The sequence below is a fragment of the Barbatula barbatula genome (assembly GCF_947034865.1).
Source record: "Barbatula barbatula genome assembly, chromosome: 14".
NCBI classification, from domain to species: domain Eukaryota; kingdom Metazoa; phylum Chordata; class Actinopteri; order Cypriniformes; family Nemacheilidae; genus Barbatula; species Barbatula barbatula.
In genome coordinates this window covers 11,111,479-11,137,330 of record NC_136777.1, presented here as the reverse complement: position 1 = coordinate 11,137,330, position 25,852 = coordinate 11,111,479, and the positions used below count along the sequence as shown (strand labels likewise).

The 25,852-nt window shown below is 41.3% G+C and overlaps 1 protein-coding gene across 4 annotated transcripts; it reads left to right on the top strand.

Annotated features, from left to right (window-relative positions):
- The first annotated feature begins 1,436 nt into the window (after positions 1-1,436).
- Positions 1,437-25,852, top strand: usp54a (ubiquitin specific peptidase 54a). Of its 4 annotated transcripts, XM_079473700.1 has the most exons (21): positions 1,727-1,985; positions 7,281-7,373; positions 8,386-8,520; positions 9,511-9,624; positions 10,587-10,669; positions 11,959-12,064; positions 12,407-12,553; positions 12,720-12,869; positions 13,934-14,102; positions 14,515-14,694; positions 15,229-15,417; positions 15,786-16,323; positions 16,447-16,583; positions 17,600-17,761; positions 17,931-18,050; positions 19,672-19,822; positions 20,070-20,941; positions 21,037-21,164; positions 22,046-22,174; positions 23,003-23,207; positions 23,414-25,852. In XM_079473700.1, exons 1-21 carry the CDS (start codon positions 1,839-1,841, stop codon positions 23,983-23,985), a joined length of 4,527 nt encoding a protein of 1,508 aa, XP_079329826.1. In that variant the 5' UTR covers positions 1,727-1,838; the 3' UTR covers positions 23,986-25,852. The 4 variants fall into 4 exon arrangements, with proteins under 4 accessions (XP_079329827.1, XP_079329826.1, XP_079329828.1 ...); XM_079473701.1 differs by lacking the exon at positions 17,931-18,050 and having other exon boundaries at positions 1,437-1,985; XM_079473702.1 differs by lacking the exon at positions 22,046-22,174.

The following is a 25,852-nucleotide window of genomic DNA, read 5'->3' as shown; positions in this document are numbered from 1 at the left end:
CCTGGGAGGTGGAACCAACCACAGCGTGTTTGTACGGTTATCTATACAGATCAATGTTTTCTCTCCCTAACGTGTTAGAGGTGCTGTGTGTATTTTTTACAATGGTGAATGTTTTGGTTACTTTTTTTGACCTTGCTATCGTGCTCAAGGTGTTCCACGAGCCATGGCTTGCTAAACTAGTTCCTATCAAAGTTCATGGGCCAAGCTGCTCCCTATGAGTAAAACCTCCTGGTTTGACAAATGTGGTCAAAGACTAATGCAGGTGTTACGACACCTATAGTTTACTAACAGGGATTTTTTAAAGAACATGTTTAGGCGTTTATGTGGTTTCAGATGCGTGTAAACAGTCACACAATCTAGCACAACGTCAGTTGACTCAGAGCTAAGTAAACACATCTCGGTAGAATTTTCGCTCTCTTCCTTGTAAATATTTTTTTTCTGTTCATCCGTTCACTCATGTGATCTTTGTTCCTGTCTGCTTTCCCCTGTCATTCTGTTGTCTGTGGCCCTTGTCTTTCTCCCTGTGATCTCTCTCGTCTGTTCTGTTCCTTGAAAACTGCCCTCAAGACTGCTTTTGTTAAAAGCATATCAGACACTGATGGACACGGACAGATTTGCTAAACTCTTGAGAGGAAATGCTCGAAGCTGGAGCTTTTAAGCTTCCTGCCAGGAGCTGAATCTAAAACAAAATGTTGTATGCGATAGATGGAGACCTCGCAAAACAACGGCCTGCGTCTCTTTCTCTGATATAAGTGCAGTGTCTGGCCAAGTGCTGCTAATATAGGCCTGCTAGTGGGAGACTGGAGTACGGTCCATGTCTTGTGTCAGAATGTTTGGAAGGAGGCCTATTAGTCATATGGGAAGCAGTGTTAATCAGAACGGAGGTAGGTTGAAGAATCAGCCTCAAACCAACAAAAGATGTTTTGTGAATGTGGCTCGGAGTTGAACTAACAGATAAATCCTTGTCTACATTCAGGATATTGTTAGGGCTTTGTTGTCTGCTTTTGTGAGATACCTTCTTAAAGGGATTCATACAGTCATTTTGTTTACTGGAGGTCACCGATTGTTGGTTGTAATGGGCATCTCTATTGCTGAATGCCATTGCATGGTATGAGAAAATGTATACTGTGCATTGAATATTAAGCAACACTGACTTCTCTATCTTGCATGTCATCGATTAATGCATCTCTTGAGCCACTAGGAGCTCACATGTGCTTCATTGTCTTCATATCCAGTTGTAGTCCCACATTGCGTTGCTGCTCATTTGCATAAAGTAAAGCTTTTCTCAGCATTGTCAGGTTGATGGACACGCCCATATCGTGTCAATTACTTCAGGTCATTTTGTCATTGCAAATTGTTGTATGTGTTATCACCCCTTTAGATGGATTGAATGAGTGGAGATGTTAATGTTTTTATTTCTCTTTTTTCCTCTCCAGATTTACAGTGTTGTGAAGATTTATGTACCCCAGACAACAGGATGATGCACACTGTTTGGTTACTCTGTTATGGGGTGTAACACCGAAAGCAACAGTGAAGATCACCACACCTCCTAAAATCCCAAAGAGGTGTGAAATTCAACAACCAAGTCCCAGAGAGTAGTATTTTAGAATCAAGGCCAATAAATGGTGTTTTGTTTTTCCGGCTGATGCAAGAGAACGAGACCAACACCTGCAATAAGTTAATTGTGTATTTTTCCATTTTGAACAGCAGTTAAGAGTAACTGTTATATAAGCAGTTAATGTAACACATTAGTGTATTTGACCTCTGGTTTGGGATGATGAATTTGAGGTCGTTGTTAGGGGAAGAGACAATTTAAAGCGCTACAGATTTCCTACACCATGTCATGGAAAAGAAACTACTTTGCGTCTGGCAGCAGTGGGTTGCAAGGCATCCTCACTCCACGGACCATGACATCAATTGCCCCCAGCAAAGGACTTATCAACGAGCCGGGGCAAAACAGCTGCTTCCTGAACAGCGCTTTACAGGTAGGGGGCCATATGATTGTTGTGACTAAAACACATGCTCATTTACACAGTTTATTGTAGGGATATCCATTTCCTGAAATATTATATATCGATTATCATTTAAAATATCGATCAATTAATCGATTAGTCATTTATACCACTAAACGCATACAGGGAGCTCCACATTATCAAGTCCACGTAATCGAAATCTCTGCAACAGAAATGTTTGACATATCAAAACATATCTGACTTAGGCTTTGTTCAGACTGTCACCTCAAATTAGATTTTTGTGCATATCCGATTGAAATCTTCTTTAAATGATTGATTGTCCAGACTGTGTATAGCAACGATGATCAATCTGAGCAGCGCTTTGTAGAGTTTAACACTGGTCATTTTTCGTACAATATAAATATCCTCTTTATGACATGACCGTCATCTGAGGATTTAAATTTTTTACATTTACATTTCGTCTTTTATCCAAAGCGACTTACATAGCATTATCCTATACATTTTACGTAGGTATCTGCAATCCCCTGGGATCTAACCCACAATCTTGCGTTGTTGAATAGTTATTGCCGATCGAATATTTGAACATTCGTGCACATCCGTATTATTCACTATGTCACAAATGAGTTAAAAAACGTCTGTTATTTCTTATTCAGAAGTCAGATCAAGGTGTTGAAGAAGCACCATGCGCCGCAGATCAGTCTATTTGTGTGTGAAAGCAACAGGATGATGTACTGTTACTGCATAATAAAACACTTGAATCTGCTGAGAAATATAAAAAAGTGTAATCTTGTTATGTATCTAAATTTGCATGTCAGTCTCTCCTTGCAAAGTTTGATCACTGAATGCAGGGGTTATTGATGAATCCATCCATATGTAAACAATCTAAGTTAAGACAGTCACTCCATACAAGTTTTCTGAGATGTGAGGGTTAATGTTGTCATTGAATGTTCTAATGCACTTAGCTTTAAGTCTTGCTGCATGCGATGTTAAATATCTTGCAAACTCAACAGGTCTCATTAATTAATGACTTTTTCATCGTACAACCTCAAGAGATGTACAGAATGTGCGTCCTCCTCACGATTAGCCATTTAAAGCAAGTCAAGCGATTAGATACAGCAGTGGGAATGGTGCTTTGGCTCTATCCTCGTAGCTCTCCTCACGCATGAACACCATTGGACAGAAAAAGCTGTGCCTTTTGTCTATTGTGCAGCTCAGTGGAGGCTGCATTAGATTTAGTGATGAGTCAAGCACTGACTGCTTTATGCTGGATTCACGCGGTACACGGCAGTCGCGTCTGTCCAGTTCATTTACAAAGAGAAACGTGTGGCAAAACGCGGCCCACTTCGTTAGCAGAGAGGAGGCGGTGCTCATGCATCCACAATCCTGCTCTTTCCAAGCTCTTGGTCGCATGCGCAGCTGAAGACTTTTTTTTTCTTTTTGTGAACAGCAGCAGCAGCCACATCGGCTTAAAGGCGGCTTGCTGCATGGCAATTCCACTGTGTGAATCAAGCATTAAACTCCATAAACAACAGTCAGATGCATATTGTACTGGTTGGTAATTACCCTGCACAGTAACCTTCCATTACTAACCCTCTATTTTTAGATTACTGTATAATAAACTGTGTGGAAATAAAGGGGCTTAGCTGTCTGATAACACACCCAAAGCTATAAATTAGTGTCAATTATGGCTGGTTGGAGTGGTAGTGTGTTGGAGGGTGTGCCGGGACTGGATTGTCTGTTTCTACGAAGCTAGCATTATAGAAAGACGTTGTACTTAGAACCTGGTGGCAAAAACAATAATTTATTCTGTGAATTAAATTGTTGTGCTTCAACAAGCTTTTCTCAATATTTTTGGATGTCTTTAGTTTGTTAGAGGTGTAGTGTCTCGGGTGATATTTTACCATAGTTGATTTGAAAACTAAATATTTCTCGTTATATCAGATTTGTTTTATTCGCTTTAGAAAATACATTAAGCAGGAGACTCAAGAATTATCTTAAGAAAGGGATTAAATGCATTAGATCTGTTTCATTACATTCCCCACACAAAGTGGAGACCCAAGTGTGTTTAAAGTTTTATATATATATATATATATATAAATTAATAAATAGGTTTGTTGCTCTTCATTTTCATTTTTAATACACCATTGTCATGTGATATTTACTGATCTTTTTTTTAAATATCTTTAGGATCTGAATTAAATCTATATTCATTCGAAATCTAAACGAAATTATTCAATCAAAATCGAATCGAGCACTTCGGAATCGAATAGAATCGGAACAGCCGAATCAATACCCAGCTCTAGCTTTTACCTATAACTAAAGTGGTTAGAACAGGGCTCTAGACTGCGACCAAATAGTCACATTTTGCGACTATCTTCCCTGAGACTGCTAAACTGATTAAATTTAATGAGCAGAAATGTTGTGCAAGCAGTGCATTCGGTGCCCCACCCCAAAGATGTAATGTGCGGTTGTAAGAGGCGCATTTAATGCTATAATGAAGCAGAAGAACAACAGCAGCTAAGTGAAGCGTGTGTTTTGTTGGCAATCAGCGCGTATTGTGAGCTTGTGATTTAGTTAGTTTGTGCAAATCAACATGTTCGGCCAAGTGTTTCATTTTTATTCGGCTTCGGCCAAGAATTTTCAATAATTTCAATAACTTTCTAAAGTGCAACAGTGTACTGATATTTTGACGCTATGTTTTTTTTTCTCATTTTTATGTTTTTTTAATGAAATTCACAAACTTCTTCATGAAGTAAAGCCATTGACATTGTTTAAGCGTTTGAAGGTAATAACTATCCCTTCCCTTTATCTCCGTTTCAGTCAGTCATGGTAATCTTCGTTCTGTTTCAGTCTATCTCTTTTTTTCATCATCCCTGCATCCTGTCTGCTTTCCGTCCCCTGGATCTGAAGCGTATAATATGGTTAGTTATGGGCCGTGGTGTCCCTCTTTGCACAAGGCTGTCTCTGATTTTGTCCAGTTCGGGGACTCATACAGCTTTGCTTGCTCTTATTGAATTAATCTTTCAAGCAGAGCCATTTCACAATGTCAGTTTATCAGTTTCATCTTTTTATAAAGACCTTGTCTAAAGGCCTCCTGATCCTGGGATTTATTTATTTTTAATGGCTAAATGGCGTCAGTCATGGCTGTGTGGCTCTACTCATACAATTCAACAGTTTGACATGGGCTCAGCGATGATGGGGAGACTGAACATTGCTTTAATGAGCAGATTTGTCCCAGCTAAAAAACACCTGTACCTTTTTTAAGATCCTCGGGCTGCACCTTAATACTGGCAGTCTCATCCCATGCAACTTTGGAATTGCAGCAGACAGTTTCCGATCCCAAAAATGGAAGGCCGAGTTTAGTTTGTAGACATTCTCTGAGGCAAAATTTGTAGGATGACAGGAACTCCCAGAACTTATTAAGTGTCAGATCAGTGATGTCAAATCAATAGGAAACCGTGTGCCCTGATGTGGACCGCTTGAGACACAGGCACACTACTGCATGGCTACTGGCTCACAATGTTCCTTGTCGTCTGTAGAGCCGTCGCCCATACACTCCAGAACTGTTTTTTGAGAAACAATGTTGTTGTTTAAAAAACATTCTGAAAATAATTGTATACATATAATATTTTATTTTGTCACAAATTGTCTTTGTTCTGTGCTTACCCGCTAATACTTTGATGGTTGCCAAAGTCTTTACAGCTGTGCAGTTGGAATGCTTTCCTTATTTGTTAAATTGTCACTTTGTTCCTTTTCCAAGCTATTTTGCTGCATTTATCCTGCCAAAATGATCCAATTCATTTCCCTGGAGCATTTGTGAGACAAGCAATTTAAACATTTGCCTTTTGATCATAGAAATTGAGAATTGCATGATTACAGCTGACATTGCCAAAGCTTCTGTTGGAGTATGCTAGTCACAAGAAATTAAGACCATGTGTTTCACATCAACAATAAAATGCTGTCTTTAATGACTGTTTGATCGATACTTGGATAATATTGTTTAAATCCTCTATTGGGCAGATTGCACGTTTACGCTTGACCAAACATTTATACATTGTGCCAGTATTTCATGTGTTTATTAATTTCCTCTCAACGTTCTGCTTGCCATGCAAAGCGTGTCATGTTTTATATAGGGTAGAATGAACATTCATATGTGCTGAGAGATCAATGCTGTTGAGTATCATTAAGTTTTATTATCCAGAGACACAGGCTTTGCCCCAACTGCAGTAAAACATATGTTTTCTCATTTGTGTCTGGTTACTGTCTAAAATTGATTCTGTCAGCACTATAGATCAAAGGAGTTCAGAGTAGGGCGTACATTTAACAGAGAGCCCTCCATTGAAGTGTTTTATAAGACTTAGTTGGTATGAAAACGAAATGGTTCTTAAATGCGTTTACAGTTAGCTTTAGAAATTGAAGTTCATTGATAGTTTGCAAATGTTGATTTAGACATCTGTTGAGGTTTAGTCAGACAGCAGATTCAGTTGGGTAGATGAGCTGTGTTAAATGGGACTGACAGCTCTCTCAATAATTCTGCATGGAAGCGTGTAGATGTGCAGGATGAACAGGGGGGCCATCACACACAAAGTCCCAACTCACGGCAGGCAGGTGGGCTCAGGTCGGCCTCCGCAGCCTTACAGGCACAGTCAGGAGGAGGCGTGTACGACTGCGTGTGCGGGCATGCATGCGAGCTGCCCAGCAGGAAGCCAGCAGGTCTTTGTTTGTTCTGCTGACATTCTGCATCACGCATCACCTGGAGATGCACGCGTTCTTCAAAACATAATCTTCACATCTCTCGCACACTCTCGTGTTTTATTTTGCTCTTCCTGTTAACCTGTATTCTGGATAAAGTAGACAAGCTTATCACCTTTTGACATCTTGAAGGTTGACACATAATTGCTTCCCTTACGCCATGGGTCAAGATCGGATTACCGGGCTTCAAGAAAGACAGATTTAGTCTGTCATGTGCAACTTCCATGTACTCTGTTGTCTTGGATATTAGCTTACAGAGTTGGCTTCTGTTCTCGTGAAGTCTTCCTCTCTTGAGAGAGGAACACTGAAGAAGGTGTGGAAAGTCAACTGCGGGTAGCAAAGAGCAGCGAGACCTTTTTAAGGCCGATGCATTTTTGATGACCAGAACTACTCAAACGTTTTAGAAGGTCTGTTGAGAAGGGTGTGATACTCCCTTCAATCTTTTTTCAGTCTTTCAGAGAGCTGTTATGTGATGAATGTGTAAAGGCAGCTTCAAAGGTGAGAGAACGCGGTTAACGTTTTGCTATAGTCTCATGTTGCGCCTTTCTTTTACAGGTTCTCTGGCATCTGGATATATTCCGCAGAAGTTTCCGGCAACTCACCACGCACAAGTGCATGGAGGACTCGTGTATCTTCTGCGCTCTGAAGGTAAAGCAATGTGACCGCCAGAAACTCTGAAGCATTAACATCACAGTGAATCTACTACAGCTGTTGTGGTTCAGTACTTCCCTTTATTATTTTCATGTGAAGGCTAATGCGTGTGTGCCAGCTTGTGTGTTATGTAAGATTAGGAGTGTTACCAAATATATGGAGGAAAAAGTGAACTTTGCTGCCCTTTTGTCTGCTTCAGATATGGATTTATCTTTTATGCTGACAGTACAATACATTATTTGAACAAGAGTGTTTTATATTTTCAGCATATTTTTTCTAAATACCAGACACTGCAGAGAAACGATACAGGGCAGTCTTTTTCAGATGCCCTTTGTATCAAACAAAATGTTGTCACAAGCTCTTCTTTTCCTCGTTCACTTTCTTTTCTGTCCCTCCCTTCTGAAATCCCTCTCGTTTTATATTAGATTCCATCTAGTGTTCAGGCGCTTTCCACCATAAGTTCAATAACTCAGCTTGAAATTAGAAAGCTCTCTCATAAGCCCTGTGCCAGCACGATAGGGAGCTGCCTGTCTGCTCGATCGCATAGCACCGGGACAGCATTTCCATCTGACTGTGTTTTCCCACACGGGTCTTGCCCTGTTTTTATGTTCACCTGCCTGTTTCCTTCAGACAGTTTCCAGCTCGTTTCAAAACGAGCCAGTGACATAAGTAGTAAATCCTTTAATGACTTTGTTTACTTGGATAGTTTCTTCAGTTTCGCATAATCTTGCTGACAGGGATGTCATAGTTTTTTGTGAAATTTCAGGCATGTTCGTAATTAAAGCTAAATAAATTAGTCCGTAGTCTCATGCAAGTCGTCTTCACTAGAAATTTAAGTCATCTTAATGTGAGAAAGTAATTCTTTGTAAATCTATAAATCAAATTCTCAATACATGATATTCTTTTTCTCCAGTGTATTTTTGGAATAGTTTGTAGATGTTGTCTTTTAATATTCATATGTGTATTTTGTGTATTTTTTGGCTGAAGTTTTGTGTATTGGTGTATTCAGAGCATCTTCGCCCAGTTCCAGTTCAGCAGTGAAAAGGTTCTCCCGTCCGATGCTCTCCGCTGCGCTCTCGCCAAAACCTTCCAGGACGAGCAACGATTCCAGCTCGGCATTATGGACGATGCGGCTGAGTGCTTTGTAAGAGTTCTTCTCTCCTCACTATGCCTCATGTTTTTCCAGCTCCTCTGTATTTCCATCACATTTATGCCGTCAATATGCCTTCACATGCCAAATGAACTCTCTGCTGAAGATGTAGATTTTGTTGAAGGGAATTGTGCTTTCTGAGATATGAGCCGCCTGAAATATTTCTCTGCTTTGTTAGCTTATGCTGTTTGACATGTGTTGTTGCCTTGAGTCAGTCAGGGCCAACAAACAGACAGAAGGAACAAGTGTGATTTCTTCTTGACTCTTGTTTCTCTCGAAGAACAAATGTGTCTTTCCTCATCTGGTTTGTTGCATCCCTTTGCCGTCTTCCTGTCTGATAGTTTGTTTTGGCAAGATTTTTGAGGGTAGGAAAGGTTCATGGTGTTCAACTAATTGTCCAGCAAATAACTAGTTGATTAGTAAAGTCGATTAGTGATGAACAGAGGACAGTACATTTGCACCTTCAAATTCATTACTATTAAAGCACAAGTGATTTCATCCAATTGACTAAATTTAAAGGCAATTGCATCATAACATACAAGATGAATAATTGCTCCATCTCTGCTTTTCTCTACTGCTGATATAGCAACATTGTGCAATATGATGACTGGTAAAAAGAACAACCACAAACCGAAAATTTTAATTTTCTACTTTTGCCTTAACCACAATTTTTGTCTGGCCATTATGCAAGACTGGAGACAACATTGAAGGACACTTTCTTTTAACATAAACTTTTAACATCTCCCTTTGGAACGCAAGCCGCCCCCGACTCAACATCCCGCAGAGCTACCGTAATCCTCAGCCAAAAGAGCTGAGGAACGCCCACAGGACTGCAAGAATCAATCAACATGAGACCAATAGGACAGACACACTCTGTTGTCTCTCTGCTTTCATTTATTAGGTTCACTGGGATTTCAGCGCAGAGATTACAGAGTATTAATAATTGAGCAATAACATGGTGTGTTCTTCTCCGCTCCCTCACAGGAGAACATCCTCATGAGGATCCACTTTCACATCTCAGACGAGACCAAGGAAGACATCTGCACAGCCAAGCACTGCATCCCGCATCAGAAGTTTGCCATGACACTCTTTGAGCAGGTGAAGCTTCTTCAGTAACCTTCGTATTGTGATGTGTTCTGGAGTAAAAACTCTTTTTTGATGGAGGCCAAGATTAAGGATTTGCATTTAGCAATCTGGATTTGGTTGGATCATAAAAAATACATTATATTATTGTTATTAATGCCTGCACTCACTGTGTTTAAATGGATAGTTCAACCCCCAAACAAAACTGGCTTCATTTACTGACCAGAGTTGGTCCAAATCTGTATAATTTTCTTTGTTTTGATAAATAGCACCTTGATGCACCTCTCATGAATAGCACCTTGGTCCTTGGGGAACTTTCTTTGGTTTCACTGTGTAATGCACTGTATATTGTTGAAATGACAATAAAAGCCAATTGAACTTGAACTTAAAAGATGTAACCTTGTATCCAAACAGTTATTGGACCCCATTGACCACCATAGTAGGAAAATTGCTATATCAATTACTGTTGAACACAAAAGAAGATATTTTGAAGAATGTAGGTTCTAGGGCGCTTTTGACTACCATTGTCATTTTTCCTACCATGGTAGTCAATGGGGTCCAAGAACTGTTTGGTTACAAGCATTCTTCCAAATATCTTTCTCTGTGTTCAACCAATCAAAGAAATGTATGGAACAACTAGAGCGCAAGTAATTCATAACAGAATTTTAATTTTTGTGTGAACTATCCCTTTAATTTGTGTACAACTATTTGTAAGCAAGGAAAGTTTATATTATTTATCATACTATTTTTAGAATATGTCCTGACTGATCATGCATCCAGAAAAAATATTATGAAAGAGAACAGGCTTTTGATGGACCTAGTTTTAGTGTTTATTTATTTCCTTATAACGCTTTCACAATTTGCATTATTGCAAAGCAGCCATACATAAAATACAGTTTGCACAAAAACAATTTTACTGTTTAGTTTATTCATACATATATAATTGTTAAAAATGTATCATTTTCTTTCTTATTTAGTGTGTTTGCAGCAACTGTGGAGCCTCTTCAGACCCCTTGCCTTTCATTCAGATGGTCCACTACATCTCCACCACCTCTCTGTGGTAAGCACATCTCTACAGCATACACACATGTGAATGCTGCAGACACACAGAACCATGAAGGCATTTTAAAGACGAAGACTCTGCATTGAACGCTGTGAAACACTGTGCACTGCTCTCTTTTCCAGCTGAGCAAATGAGTTCACTGTCACATCAAACACAGTCAAATCCATCAGTACAGAAGAGATTCCCTCAATGGTAAAAAGTACATGGCAACAGCCAGCTTATGTTTCTCTGAGTCTCGCTGACACCGGGGCTACTGCTCTTCATCACGGGTGATGAGCTGTCAGATGCAAAGCTGTGGCTCAGAGCAGAGCAGCTCACCCCTGCAGTCAAACTTTGTCATTGTCTGCTTTCAGACCTGCGCAGTTGCATACGCCCTCTCGATCACTTTATCTGATTTGCTGGCAGGCTGGAACGCAAGGAGCTGTGAACAAACACTTCTAAGAACAATAGCGATGAAAGAGCTTCATGAATATTCCAGCATGCGGCTCAGTGATTATGCAGGCGTTTTATGATAATAGTTGACATTGGGGTAGAGAATCGCTATTTTCCGCTCAAGGCCATTGACTCCACGTGTCCCTGTACCTCAGGGCTGCTGCCATCCCACTGCAAATATTACAATAACTGCTTTTATGGATTTAGCATCTGCTCTCAGAATAAAGAAGTGTGCAATTGTACAATAAAGCAGTAAGCCAAGAAAGCTATGTGTAAATGGTGAGTTTACCATGGGGCAGTCCTAAGCAGACGTGCTGAGAGGAAGTCAAATCATTTTAACACAGCAATGAAGTGCTTATTGATTTAAGAAATAATGGCAACAGCAATATGACAAGTATACCAACATTCAGTAAGCAAAACAGTAATATAATTCATTAGCCTTACTGTGTACGAATGCCAGTCAACATAGCGATGTCTTGACATAGTCGACATATTTAAATGTCAGTAAATAAGAGTAATTGTTAAACTATATGGTAATATTATGTTCCTTTGTAAGGTGATATGAACCACATATATACTGTCCAAGAAGCATTGAGGCATTGGCATGGCTGTCTGTCTGCCTAAGCTGTAAGCAGTGTTGTTGTGTCTTTGAGGTTGCAGTGCCCTCTGCTTCAATAATGAGATCAAGTTGATCTGAACCGTGACCTCATGAACACTCCTGAAGACAGAAAAACACTTCAGAAGCACACACATAAACTCCATCACATTTCCATATTTGTAATTGCTTTATTAATGGTGTTAATGGTGAATCCATATTCTGTTTTAACATGTGACGTGTGTTCATGATGTCCTAGTAACCAGGCAGTGCGCATGCTGGAATGCCGGGAGAAGCCCACCCCTGACATGTTCGGAGAACTGCTGAGAAACGCCAGCACCGTGGGAGATCTGCGCAACTGCCCGGTTAGCATTATCACACACCATCACACTCTTGGCTTCATCACGTCATGTGCTAATTAGACATAATGACGCCTGTGACTGTGTGTGGATGTTTGCGTCTGTGGTGCTTGTCTGGGTTTGAACAGGGATGTGGTCATTGAGTAATCACTAGGTCAAAACAGGAAGCAATCAGTGGAATGTTAATTTGTCTCATGGCCCTGAGGAAGACACACACATTTGTTTTTGAGTCAGATCAGGGCACTGCCTTGGATAAGAGATAACTCATACGAAGTTAAGAACAGAACAATGAATCACTATGCATTTCATGATGTGCTGAAATGAGTGCGATCTCTTTCTCCTATCTAGGGAAACTGTGGAGAGAAGCTCCGTATTCGACGTGTACTGATGAATTCCCCAGAGATCATCACCATCGGCCTGGTGTGGGATTCAGAAAACTCTGACCTGGCTGAAGATGTTATTCACAGCCTGGGCACCGTCCTGCGTCTCGGAGATGTAAGACAGACTCTTAGCAACTTGGTTAACATTTCAGTGTGGAAATGGAACGTTTTGCCCAAACAAAAGTGGTTTGATAATGTGTTGCATTTTTTGTGAGGGTTTTTATGCATATGTATGTATATATGAGTGATAGATGACTCATCTTTCTCTGTTTCAACTGTAGCTGTTCTACCGAGTGACAGAGGAAAAGGCCAAACAGGCGGAGCTCTATCTGGTGGGCGTGGTCTGTTACTATGGCAAACACTACTCCACTTTCTTCTTCCAAACCAAAATCCGCAAGTGGATTTACTTTGACGACGCTCATGTGAAAGAGGTGAGTATCCTATCAGTGTACGCGAAACATTTAATAGACACAAATAAACCGCAGCGATGGTCCCAGGTCGTACGTGGGACTGTATTTATAAATGCCCTGTTGAAATATTGCTTGCTTGTTTTGTCCACAGGGAGGTTGTGTTAAATCATTAAGTTGGATAGACTGATGTGTTGGCTCTTTGTTAAGTAGTGCCCCACGGGCACCCGGCATGTGGTGGGTGGGTGTGTTTGCTCAACTAGTGCTTGGATGCTGTTTTACATAATTTGACAGCTTGTTGACTCACCACTCAGGAGTGTGTTTGTGTGTGCAGGTATATGTATGTACCACATCGGTATTAATACGTGCACAGTTAATGCATGCCTTAAAATGACAACCCAATAATGCCCTGTGAAGTCCTGTTTTTCAGGATATTTGTATGTTTATGGTGTCTAATGTACCTCTGGATGGAGTTTTGTTCGTTTTCTAAGTTCTGGACAGGGTTTCATCTGAATAATTGCAGTGCAGGTCTGTGGATCCTGGACAGTTGCATACAAAGCAGCTTTTTCAGTCAGTCTTTAGAGTCCGACTAGCCCGTGTTGACCCCACACATGAGCTCTCACAAAAGCCTACTAAAAACAAGGATATCCCACTATTGTCTACAAGCCCAGCTGGACAGAGGCAGGGTGTGGTTTACAGAGAGACGCAGCACAAGCGCCATGCTAGCAACAAACACACATGCTAAAGCGGACCCTCTCGTATTTTCACTTTTGCGCATGCTTGTCTGTGACTGCGGCCCGTTCGGACATCCTGTGTGTGATTATGGACGCAGTGTTGGGAGCAGTAATCCGTTTGGGAAGTCAGGGTAAGATTGGTCTGAAAATGTTGGAAAAGTGTCGGATTTGGAATTCAGGCCAAGCTAGCTATTAAGGGTCTCCAACTGGTATCCAGAACATTTCTACCTGTTCACTGCTTGAATTTAGTTTGTTTAGCCCTGTTTTTTGAAAAATGCTGTATATGCTTTTTAAACTTTATTTTTCTAAAACTGTATTGGCCTGTCTCTCCCTTTCTCTCACGCTCTCATACAGATTGGGCCTAAGTGGAAGGATGTGGTGTCCCGTTGTATAAAAGGGCATTACCAGCCACTGCTTCTGCTTTATGCTGACCCCCGGGGGACGCCGGTGTCGTCTCAGGACCTGGCCTCACGCCTAGACCTACACCACTACACTAAAGCATACTACGACAGTGAGGATTCAGGTACTTACATCCCAGCATCAGGCCACTGTACTCATGGTGCTTTCCTGTGCATTTCTTTGGTGGACCTTGAAGAGGAAGCTGTTCTTATTTTCAGCTCATAACAACAACAGCAATATTACATTTATCTATAATAAATGAATGTAAATAGAATTTAATCTCATTATAATTAATGTAATTATATTATACATATGTATATATAGTATAAAAGGAAAACGCCAATGACACTATGGCAGATATAAAAAAACCTACATTACTATGTATTAAACTTGGTGCGCAACGTTTGGCTTAATACTTCAGTATCCTGGTCCTGAATTTAGAATAGGCCAGCATTCTCTCACTTTTTGCAGGTAATCTAAATAGTCTCTCCTGTTGCTGTTATTTCTAATATGCATTTTGTTCTTTGCATTACCAGGCCGCGAGCCGTCTATTTCAAGTGACACACGAACAGACTCTTCCACAGACAGCTACAGCTATAAACCTTCTTATTCTCACCACGAGTCTATGGCATCCCATTTCTCCTCGGACTCCCAAGGAACCGTCATCTGTAACCCTGACAACGACTCTGCCTCACACAGCAGCCTTGAAACCACAGGTATCATAGTGGATCCTGTCACACTCAAGTTCTTGCATAGTTTTTGGACCATTTATATGTATGGAACAAAAAGGCTTGAAGGGTTGATCAATTCAGCATGTTGCTTAAATCTTTAACAATTTGTATTTTTTTCTCGAAAGATAAAAAACCATTAAACTGCTAGCCTAGAGACATATTTTACAATGAAATGTAAAAATCGGAGAACATGTTTTACATAAACTCATACACATGCACTTATGCAAAATATACCATTCTCATGTCTAAACATGCATATACAACAAATATACAACATAAAAGAAGGAAGTTGAAACATCTTCCTCCTGTAACTAAAAACAAGAACTAAAGCAACTAGTTAAGGCAGTCAGTCTATATAATTACAAATTGTCAGATGTTCTAAGAATACTGTCCTAAAACTGTGAGAGTGGCACTCAGAGCGCACATTTATCCTTGTCCAGTGACTCCTTTAGTTATATCTCAAAATTATCTATTAGTGATTTTATTGGGTTCAAGAATTTTTCTTTTGTATTTGAGCAGGTCCATCGACTGAAAAGGATCCAGTGCAGCGCCACACCCTCCGAAAAGACTGCCTCTTGGACAGGAAGGGAGGGATCTTAGACAGGAAGCGTAGTGCCAGCAGGCCACGGAAATTTGAGGTCCGTGGCGATTCAAGAAGTCGATCCTCTAAAACCGATGAGGTGTTGTCTGCAGGCTACCACAGTGAAGGTATTCATGTTACTGCCAAACAGGATCTTTAGCTTTCACAAGACAATCGCTATGCATTGTGGGATTAACATCTTTCAAAAGATCAAATGAGATGCCTTCAATGCCTGACGCACTAGACAGCTCACTATGAGCAATTGTGTTATTTTTAAGGAGCCTCGGTTATTAGTCTATATAACTGTGGTTATATGATTGATGCTCTGTCAGATCATTAGTAGCTCAAGTAACATCGTGGACAGTAAATGTAAACTGCATTAGTCATCACCACATCTTCAAGAAGCTGTGTACAACAACATAATGTGCTTTTAGGTTATGTAAAAAATATTCCCTCTTCCTCTTTTTTTATGATTTTCTCTCTCTCTCCTTTGCAGGCGAGACTTTAAAAGAGCAACAGGTTCCTCGCTCCCTACCTAAGCCCACCTATAGTAGACTTCGAGATTTTAAGGAGACCATGAGCAATATTATCCATAACCGGCCACTGTCTGCATCGTCCGCTGGTTCCGTGTGCCCGCCCGACTCCACCGCCAAGGCCCGAGACTGGGAGGCAGACAGCACCAGCAGCGAGTCCAAATCCAGCTCGTCTGGAGGACGCTACCGGCCACCCTGGAAGCCTCGACGTGAGGCCCTGAACATCGACAGCATCTTTAGTAGGGAAAGACGCAAACAGTCTGGTTACAGTCCTCTGGGAGCTCTGCTGTCTGAAGACACCGGCCCTTTTGGGGGGTTGAGCACGACTGTGGAGCAGACCACCTTTCGAACCTTGCCGGGACCACTCGGAAGAGTGTCAGAACAGCCCCCACGGCTCATCCAGAGGATGGAAAGCGGCTACGAGAGCAGTGAGAGGAACAGCAACAGCCCTGTCAGTCTCGACATCCCTGTCAGTGAGGGAGCCAGTAATGGCACACACAGGTAGTCATTGTATAACTGCTATAACACACAGACTGAATTTTTGTTGTGGGGTCAGCAATCTTTAATGTTGACCCCTGCAGGTACTGATGTGTAATCAGAATCACATTACTGTCTGTTCTCAAGCTTACGAGTTGGAGGGTTGAAAAAGCCTCACGTTGAAGCGAACCCATCATTGAAGTCTGTCACCAAATCCAAGAGCAGCAGCGCCTTGTTACAAGATGTCAAAGCGTCAGTCAAGGACAGCAGTCACATGAGTTTAGGTGTGTACCGTATGAGCCAATGTGTTTATACTCATCATCTAGCTCAGATGGGGGTGATTTTGTCAGTGCTTTACATAATAGCATGACTCATTCTTTCCAAATGTGTAAACGAAGAGTTACATGGGTTCCTTATCTGGATGTTTCGGTGTGTGAACTTAATATAATGATAAACAAGCAGTATTGGGTTGTTCTTGGTGGAATCTGTGACCAAGTACATCCCGTTCCTTTTCTCTGAAATGGTATCTTTGTGTAGTTGTTATGTAAACATGAGGAACCGTCATTTTCTTTACCTGTTTGTGCTTTTGTGTGTGACTCAATAGATTTGTTTGATCACCTTCTAGCATTTGTTAAAAAAAATTCTATCTATTATACCTGTGTGTATCTCAGGCTGTGTTTACACTGCAGGATGTTTCAACTGTCAAATTGGGTTAAAGGGACAGTTCAGCCCCAAAATGAAAATTCTATCATTCTTTACTCTACCTCTTGTCATCTCAACGCTGGATGATTTTGTTTCTTCCGTAGAACACAAAAGAAGATAGTTAGTAAACGAACAGGGTCGGCACCCATTCACTTCTATTGTCTAGACACCAATGCAAGTGAATGAGTGCCACTTAAAACATTCATTAAAATATCTTGGGTACAAAGGAAGTCATACAGGGTTGACATGAGGAGAGTGAGTAGATGATCACAGAATACCCATTTTTAGAGGAACTATCACTAATGGATCATATGGAGCTTGAATGCAGAAGTCAGTGTTTTTTTTACGCATTCATACAGCAAAATATGGACCAAAATATGGAGTTTCGATTTAGATCAGAAGGCCAGATATCGAGTCCAACTAAACATTTAGAATCACATGTTTTGGTTTTGCTGTTTATATACATACAAAAAGATCTGACCTGTGCACTAGTTATTGATGAAAACATTGGTTGACAGTGTAAACGAAGCCTTAGATTATCACAATATTCACTCGCACAGATTGTTTTCCTGATACTCTCATTGTGTATGTGGTGCAGTGGGTGAGGGCCGGAGTGAACTAGACGAGCTGCAGGACGAAGTCGCTCGCAGGGCGAGGGAGCAAGAGACGCAGAGACGAATGGAAAAGGAGAAAGAGGCGGCCATGGGCTTCAACCCCAGACCCAGCAAGTTCATGGATCTGGACGAGCTTCAGAGCCAAGGTGAGGCATGCATGTAATGCCCTCTAGTGACCAGCGGGACACGCAAGACCCTGTCTCTGAATGCATTTCTTGGGTTTCTGCTGTGGCTTTATCTTCGGTTGTCTGTGAGCTTTGGGTGTGCTGGTTTCTGTGCTGAAAAGCGCTGTGCTGTGATGTCTGTCACCTGCAGGGAAAGGGGAAGGCTTTGAAAGGTGTGTGTTGGAGGCAGAGTCTCTGTTAGACCAGTCTCTCAGGCTGGAGCAGGCGGGAGAGGTTGCCGCCGCTCTGTCTGTGGTAAACGAAGCCATGTGTAAGTAATCCTACCCTCAGCCTGCTGCCTATCACCGATGCCACTCGTGTGTGTCTGTACGTCACTGCGTTTCTCTGTGAATGTGCCTTGTGCCTTAATAGAGACTTTCATATCAGATCACACATTTATCAGATGTTAATGCCAGCCTTTAGATGTGATTTGACACAAAACATAGTTTTGATCTAGTTTGACCACAAGGCATCAATTACAGCCGCACTTCTGTAATCTGTCTGGATTGGTTATACTAGCTTGATCAAATGAGGTGTATTTGCACTATACAAACAAACCAGCAGCCTTAAAGGGATTGTTCTTTATTCACTTTGATGTTGTTGTGTGCAACATGTGTTCGACTCTTTCTTCTTTGGAACACAAAAGAAGATATTTTGAGAAATTTCACGGTGGTTTTCTGTTCATGAAATGGGGGCCCGCTGTTGTTTGGTAACCAACATTCCTTATAATATCTTCATTTGTGTTCAACAAATTAAAGAAAGTTCTCCTGTGCAAGAATTAGTCAACTGCAAAGTGATTTTTCCCAACATTGCAGTGTCTGCATCTTCTTTAGCCTTGACTATGTTCTTTTATTAAACTGCAGTGATTTTCACAGTAGGTAGGCAGCTAAACAGGTTGTAACAAAGTTCCATAAAAGGGAAGGAAGGAGACGGGAACCGGCGAACATAAAATAACTTTTAATTAATAAAAATCAAACGTAAATAAACAAAGCAGGCAGCCCCCTCACGGGTGACTGCCGCGACACACACAAACCATAACAAATGTCCGGGCCCGGTCCTCTCTCACTGACGGTCCGGTCGCTTGTCCTCTTATGAGCCCCAATCTCCTCCGTGATACGAGACCTCTAAACACCACGCATCCCGGCTCTCGTCCCGCCTACATCGCTACACAGGTGTTTTGTGTTGTGGACTTATATAAAGAATAAAGACTTTGTTAACTGGAATGCTGTATTTACCAATAAGCAGGACAAAACTATCCATTCAATAAATGTCAATAAAAATTGTTTGTCTCTGTGATCAGCATGTGACACCCTGTCTACACCAGACATGACATGTTCAAAGCACGAATGTCCTTTTATGTCCGTCTGCCTACTTTCATAGGCACCCTTATGGAGTGTCCACATGCACAAATACACACAAACACACACTTGCACAACTTTCATGGTCTGCCACTTGTGTGTTACCTAAACCTTATTTCCTCACCTGCCTCCACAAAGTTTCCAGAGTCTGTGAAGTTAGAGGGAAGATCAAAGTATTTTTGATCATCTGTAATTATGCCATACTTTTATAGTGGGACGCAGTGCTAGATTGAGAGTTTGATTTTTTTTTGTTCTCATTGCTGAAGTACAATTCATTTTGATTTAAGTCTCATTATAATTTTATCATTGTGTGCTTGAGAGAATTACAGTTTTGTGTCAGGATTTAACCAGGTTTCACTACTCCCCAATTTGTGTGATCCTCCCCCAAACCCTTCCTCATAACTCCATCACGCATCCAGTCCCTTTTCATTTAAATTAAAGTATGTCTGCATGCACCCCATAACTCGGCTCTTTATTTTGCATTTGTTTCATTTTTCTTTTGCCTTGTTTTGTTTTGTTTTGTTTGCGTTGTAGCTAAACTCAGGCATACCTTGCATGAGAGCAGCGCTAACGCTCAGGGCAGGATGCAAAAGTGCATGAGGAGGGCACGAGGTCTGCAGCAGCGCATGCAGCAGCAGGAGCTGCAGCAGAAACAACAGGAGGAAGAAAAGGAACAGAAACACAGGTACCTGCTGCTGGCTGCACTTGTGCGTGTATACGTGTGCTCCAGGAGGCCCGCACACAGGAAGCCAAAACATGTCAGATAAATAGATTTCATAATTGAAATCCAGGTCTTTTGAGCAGCATGGGTAAAGTCAGAATCATATGTGGAGAGGCTAGTCACGTATTGATAAATGACAAACAGCTTCTTGTGGTAGGTTTACTTGTTTGTTTGCCAGGAACTGATTTGTTTTTTTATGTTCTGCATTCAGTGACCAGCCTGTCCCGGTCCAAATACTTCTGACAAATGTTAAAGAGAATGAGAAGGACGTTCCAGAAGATGCATTAAGACCACCGTCACCGCTTCACAAGAAACCTCAGTCTACGAATAAACCAATTCCCGAAGCCCCTGGCCATCCTGTATCTCCCCATCACACAGACCCACTTCTCAAAAAGCAGGGCGATGTAGGTAACCCTGTTGCTGTGACAGAAAATGGACAGCCCATGCGGGGCACCAGCGACCCCACGACTGTCACAAACTCTATTGTACAGACTTCTAGCCATCAAACCTTGCCTGTGAATGGTTATCAGGGTCATTTTCAGCCCTCTGCTCTGCCCAATAAAACGCCCTGTAGTCCATCTCATTACGGCAATCAGCGTCCACCTCTATCACAGAGTGCCAACCACACGCCCACTGCCACTGATAACAGCAACTCGGGGGATGGGAAACAAAACTCAGCACAGCAACTTCCTCAGAATGTCCCATCTCATGCGCTCCACAGCCACGCTTCTGATGCCCGTCAAAAATCTAATTCGCTTCAGGCCTCCCAGAGTTGGTCCTGTCGAAGTCTAGAACGACCCAATCACCGCCCCGCTGCAGCAGACGCCTCGCTGCGCTCTCCAGTGGACCTTCAGTCCCCCTGTCCTGCAGCACTGGAGCGACGAACAGCTGCCCCCTTGCCTGTGGAGCGCTGGGCTGAGAACGTCAATCGATACTACAATTCCCAGAATTCTGCGCTGTCGGGACGGGACTCACCCTGTGAGGAGCTGTCTGAGTTGGATTCGCTCTATCAGGCCAGCTTGAAGGCTCCCAGCATGCCCAGAGTCCCACGAGGACACAGCCCTCAGCCTGCCAACAGATCAGGTATTTTTGGGCAAAGCCCAGGGCCAGTTTCTATGGGCCTCTTTCAATTTTTGTGTGGAAAGAGAACTGTGAATTAATTGTCTTTGTGTCTCTAGGTTCTTCTGCTTCTCGGAGACACAGTGCTGGAATGTCTGCCACTCTCGGCCGCTCCAAAACACCCACAGCAGAGATCGAGAGGTGTGCCTACAGGACGCCAGCATATAACAGTAAACCTGTTCAGAAGGTGGGTTGAAAAACTTGGTTTATAAACCAAGTCTCATTGGTCGATATCAAATCAACAAGTATTTTGTCTGTTAGCTTTGCAGGTCATGTATGTGCTTGCTAATTTAATCATTCAAATGCAGATTTACTCAATTAAAATGTTCAGCCTTTATTTTCCGGCAAAACATATTCATGAATCTTGCACTCACAGGTATGTTGTTTGTCCAAATAATATTGTCAAACAATAACTACCAACAGCTAACAGCATTAAAGGAAAAGTTCACCTCAAAATCTAAGTTGTGTTATTTTTTGATCACCCACATGACGTTCAACATTTTTTAAGACCTCCCAGTGTTCAACTCTCACATGAAGATATTTTAGGTGACATACGAGAGATTTGAAGGCCTACTCATAGATTTCAAATTATAATTGTTGTCAAGGTCCAGAAAAGTACTAAAGACTTTGTTAAATTGATCACTTGCTTATGGTGCACGTTCACAAGAGCACTTGTCGTGCAGACGCAGGCGTTCTTGAATGGCAACCCGGAAGCACAACTGTTGTATTTAGAAGCAGACGCAAGCTGCATATATGCTGATCTTTGCAAAATGTCTGATGATTTCGATATTGAGGAAGACTTGTCCAACCGAATGCGCATGCGTCAAATTTAGATTTTGAGGTGAACTTATCCTCATGCTTCTAATGTAAACTAGTGACTATTAACTGTTTGAAATAAAGCACAAGCCCACCAGTATGTTTTAATAGGAAATATCTCAACATAGGAAAAAAAGTCAGGAATGAATGTGGTCTTTAATAAATGGATGTGTGTAATTGTCATTAAACAAAGTGAACCTTATCTTTCGCTTTAAAGTGAAACTCATGCAGTGTGCTTGTATCTACGTGCAGGATGTTTATGGTGCGCCATTAGGCAAGGATGAAACATACAGTGCTGAAAACCTGCGACGAATTGCTCGCAGTCTGAGTGGGACTGTCATTGGAAGACGATCCGATAGCGTTCCCCCTTCTCTCAGTTTTGTAGGTGTCAGTTTTGTACAGTCACTTGGTCAAAAGTATCTCATATTATGCACTCAAAAGACATTAGCACCATTTGATTTGCATGCAAAATGATTGAAATGTTTTGTCTCGGTATCTATTAAATTTTGCTTCATGTTTGTGTGATCTTTAATGTTGGTGAACTCCTTTTGAAAGAGGAATACTGCCACCTAGTGTTACTTGTGTTTGACTAGGAGGAAAACATGTATTTTCTTTATTAATATTGTAAATTCGTTTTGATTTTCTTGTTTTACTGTTAATTTTAGTTAGATATTTAGTAACTTTGCTTTTGTCATTTTATTATTTATTTGTTTATGTTTTATATTTCTATATAAGATTAATTAATTTTAGTTTAAGTTTTATTTATTGTTATAATTCTAGTGCTTTCAAATTTTTTCAGTTTATTTCTGACGCATTTAATATTTTGTTTGTGCATTTAATTTTTTTCCCCAATAATTTTTAGGCCAATATATTATTTGATTTCAATAAACAAAAAAACGCTTTCAAAGTTTACATTTTTGTAAACAATGAAATAAAATAACCTCGTGCAACAGTTTAATCTAAGTTACTATAAAAACATCTCAAGCATTAAATGATGCAGTCACAAGCAAATATTGCTGTGCATGTGCAACTTGAGGATCTTTATAAAAAGATAGACTTATTTACTTATAAGAAAGGTTTTTTGTTTGATTGAGATATTTGCATTCATATTTCTTTGCCAATTCTTTTTTTATAACTTTTCATTTAGCTTTTGGGAACTCATCTTATTTTCTCTTTCATTTATCTCTTTTGTATTTTGTTTTTATAAAGGATCCCCCTGTTTCCAGGATGCCCAAGCATGATAACATGCGACATTCCAGCACCTCCCTGCATGTTTTACCCCCTCCTTCCCACAATCCTCCTATGTTCTGTCACGAGCAGCAACCCCAATACCTTCACCCAAACCAACGGCACCACCCCGCCCCCTCATCACACTTGCACCAACAGACACTGAGGCCCTCTGGTGGACAATCAGGTAACCATCTCCCCCTACCTGACCGTTCAACCTCCATGCCACAGACATGCATGGAAGAGGCTGCCATCACTGTTTTTGCTTGTGCCATGTTTTTAAACTGAGACACTTTTTTTATAAAACTTTTCAAATTCAGTTTTCAGTTCGTATTGAGTTTTACAATTGTGTATAAACAACAATTTTAATAACCTTTATAATACCCTCTACAGGAGATTGCCAAAAGACCAAAAAATTTCTGGCTGTGCTTGACGGGGGTGAGGCGTACTCCCGTGAAAACTACCACAACGTGGCACTGAGCTACGGCACTCTTCCGAGGGCTCTCCGTAGGTCCACTTCATCTGGGCCTCCTGTGCCCTCAGCAGGTCCACGGGGCAGTTACCCAGACCCAGCATACGCCACGCTGTCCCGTTCTCACCGCGCCGCACTGCCAAGTAAGACAGTGGATGGCGTTTACAGACAGCCCCGCCAACAATCCAGTCGTGCATCGACCCAACATGTCGCCTCACACCATTTCAGCCATCACCACCCTCGTATGACCTTTGAGCCACCTGCCCAGCCCCTCCGCCTAGATGTGCCCCCCGAGAGAGACTGGAGGGCAGCTGGCCACAGGTCTCTCCCCAGGGACTCTCGTGCCATCCCTAGGCCAGAAACACGTGGTGGGGCGTCCCGTGGCCCTCCTGCTTATCTCTGCTCCCTGTGCAAGCAGAAACCAGCAGAGCCCTCCAGCAGCTATTGCCAAACCTGCAGAGTCCACATGAATCACTACAGGATGACCAGCTGAGTCATGGATATACACACTGAAATATATAACTGACAATGATTTGACGTCCTTCTGCTCACTCTTACTTTGACTTGACTCGGAATGACGGTATAAACCCCTGTGCCAATTTCTTTAACGTTGTGCTCTTCAAAGAAGAAGCAAACGAATATCAGCATGCCTCCGAAAAGACATTAGAAAGCAAGGCAGACAAGGTCTTGTTTGTTGCATCGAGCAGATGTTTACCGAAGACTGAGAGACAAAGATTATGGTCTTGGAAATGTCCCAAAACCGGTATTGCGGAGGGAGAGAGGTCGCTTTCTCGAATTGTATTGTACAGACAAGCCCAAAGCTTTTAAATGACACTGGAAAGAGTGTTGTCCACATTTCGTTTTACCTAGAAAGAAACTGCTAATACATTCAGTTGCGCTCAAAGGTTGAGTTCACAAATGGCCTCGATCTCAGCACAAAGCACCAGGTGCTGAAGTACAGAGCACTTTTCAGGTTGATGTGTGGGTTGCTGAAATGACTGCAATTTAAACTGACGTGAACACACGAAGGGACGAGGCTGCCGAACATTGCCTGCTGATATACAGTGTCTATTACGTATATGCATAAAGTTGTATAAGACTTGCTTTACGCTTCTTTGAATTAGCATCCCAAGCTAACCTAACTTAGTTCTGTGATTTGTAATTTAACTATGTTAACACAAGTTTAGTGCACTTCAGAAGTGTTACGTTAGAAGCGTTCCTCTGTTGTAACTTCTCCCATTATTATGGGAAAGCAAATGTGGAGCTATGTGTTACTACTTATTTTAGAGGGCTGTAACGTTAATGTGCATTAGTAATCATGAGGTACATCAGATTTCTCCATTTGTACCGACAGTCAACTTTCCACAAACTCATTGGCATTTGTGTCGATATTTTTGTGTACAGTATTGTTCTGTAACAGTAGCACCAACAGCTAATTGTGATCTTTTTATATTTTGTAGTAGCGGCAGTTAGACTTTGATTTCTAGAGTATATCTTACATTTATTGTGCGAAGCTGTTTTGAGACGTAGGTGAGACGTTTGAGACGTAGATGATTCAAGGACCGAGTGTTCTGCAGTGCCTTGGTTCGTGGAAGGCAACATAACTGGATCTCGTTTTATCGATGTACAGCCTTATTATAATGCTAATTATATAAGAGCTAAATTAACTTCCAATTCTCAAATAAGATGATTTAATATTTTCCCTAATGGAGATGAATACATTTATCTTTCGCTTTATTATTTTTTTATTTTTAGGTCACTATCTAAGTGTGGCCGGAAATCATTGTTTATAAAGTCTTATAAAGTCCTACACATTCAGAGTGCAAATGTGCCACTTCTTGGAAATAAAAGTGTTAGCTGATTATCGTAGAGTATCATAAGAGTAGTTTATATATTGAAACAGGGCCAAATTTATTAAAGCTTTTCATACATGATCACCGATCAGGAGCACGTCAAATACCTCAACCAATCACATGCGCTCTTATATTTCTTTCACCGTGCATGAACTATGATTTCATAAATCAGGACCTAACAGTGAATCAGAGTGCCTCTGCATTGAATTCCCATCGGGTGATTTATCGGAAGGTTTTGTTTGCTTGGCCGATATGCAGTGCAACACTGCCCTGGCAGAACACTGATCTGTGACTGAATTACCTTTTCCCCTTTTCCTTACTTTATTTGTGAATTCAAATACAAACACATTTGGCAAAAAGCAAGGCTGTATTTATAAGCGTGTACGGATTCAGTCTTTGACCTTAAGTACAGACAGATTTGGATTTGTTGTAAATGCTGTGCTAGAAATGAAACTTGTATTTTTGCAATAAAGTTATATTGAGCTCCAGTCAGGAGCAGAACGCTGT

Coding starts and splice junctions, on each gene's coding strand:
- usp54a (XM_079473700.1), top strand. CDS start 1,839: ATGTCATGGAAAAGAAACTACTTTGCGTCTGGCAGCAGTGGGTTGCAA. Junction 17,762..17,930: donor GGACGAGCTTCAGAGCCAAG/GTGAGGCATGCA, acceptor TGTCACCTGCAG/GGAAAGGGGAAGGCTTTGAA. Junction 19,823..20,069: donor GAAAAGGAACAGAAACACAG/GTACCTGCTGCT, acceptor TTCTGCATTCAG/TGACCAGCCTGTCCCGGTCC.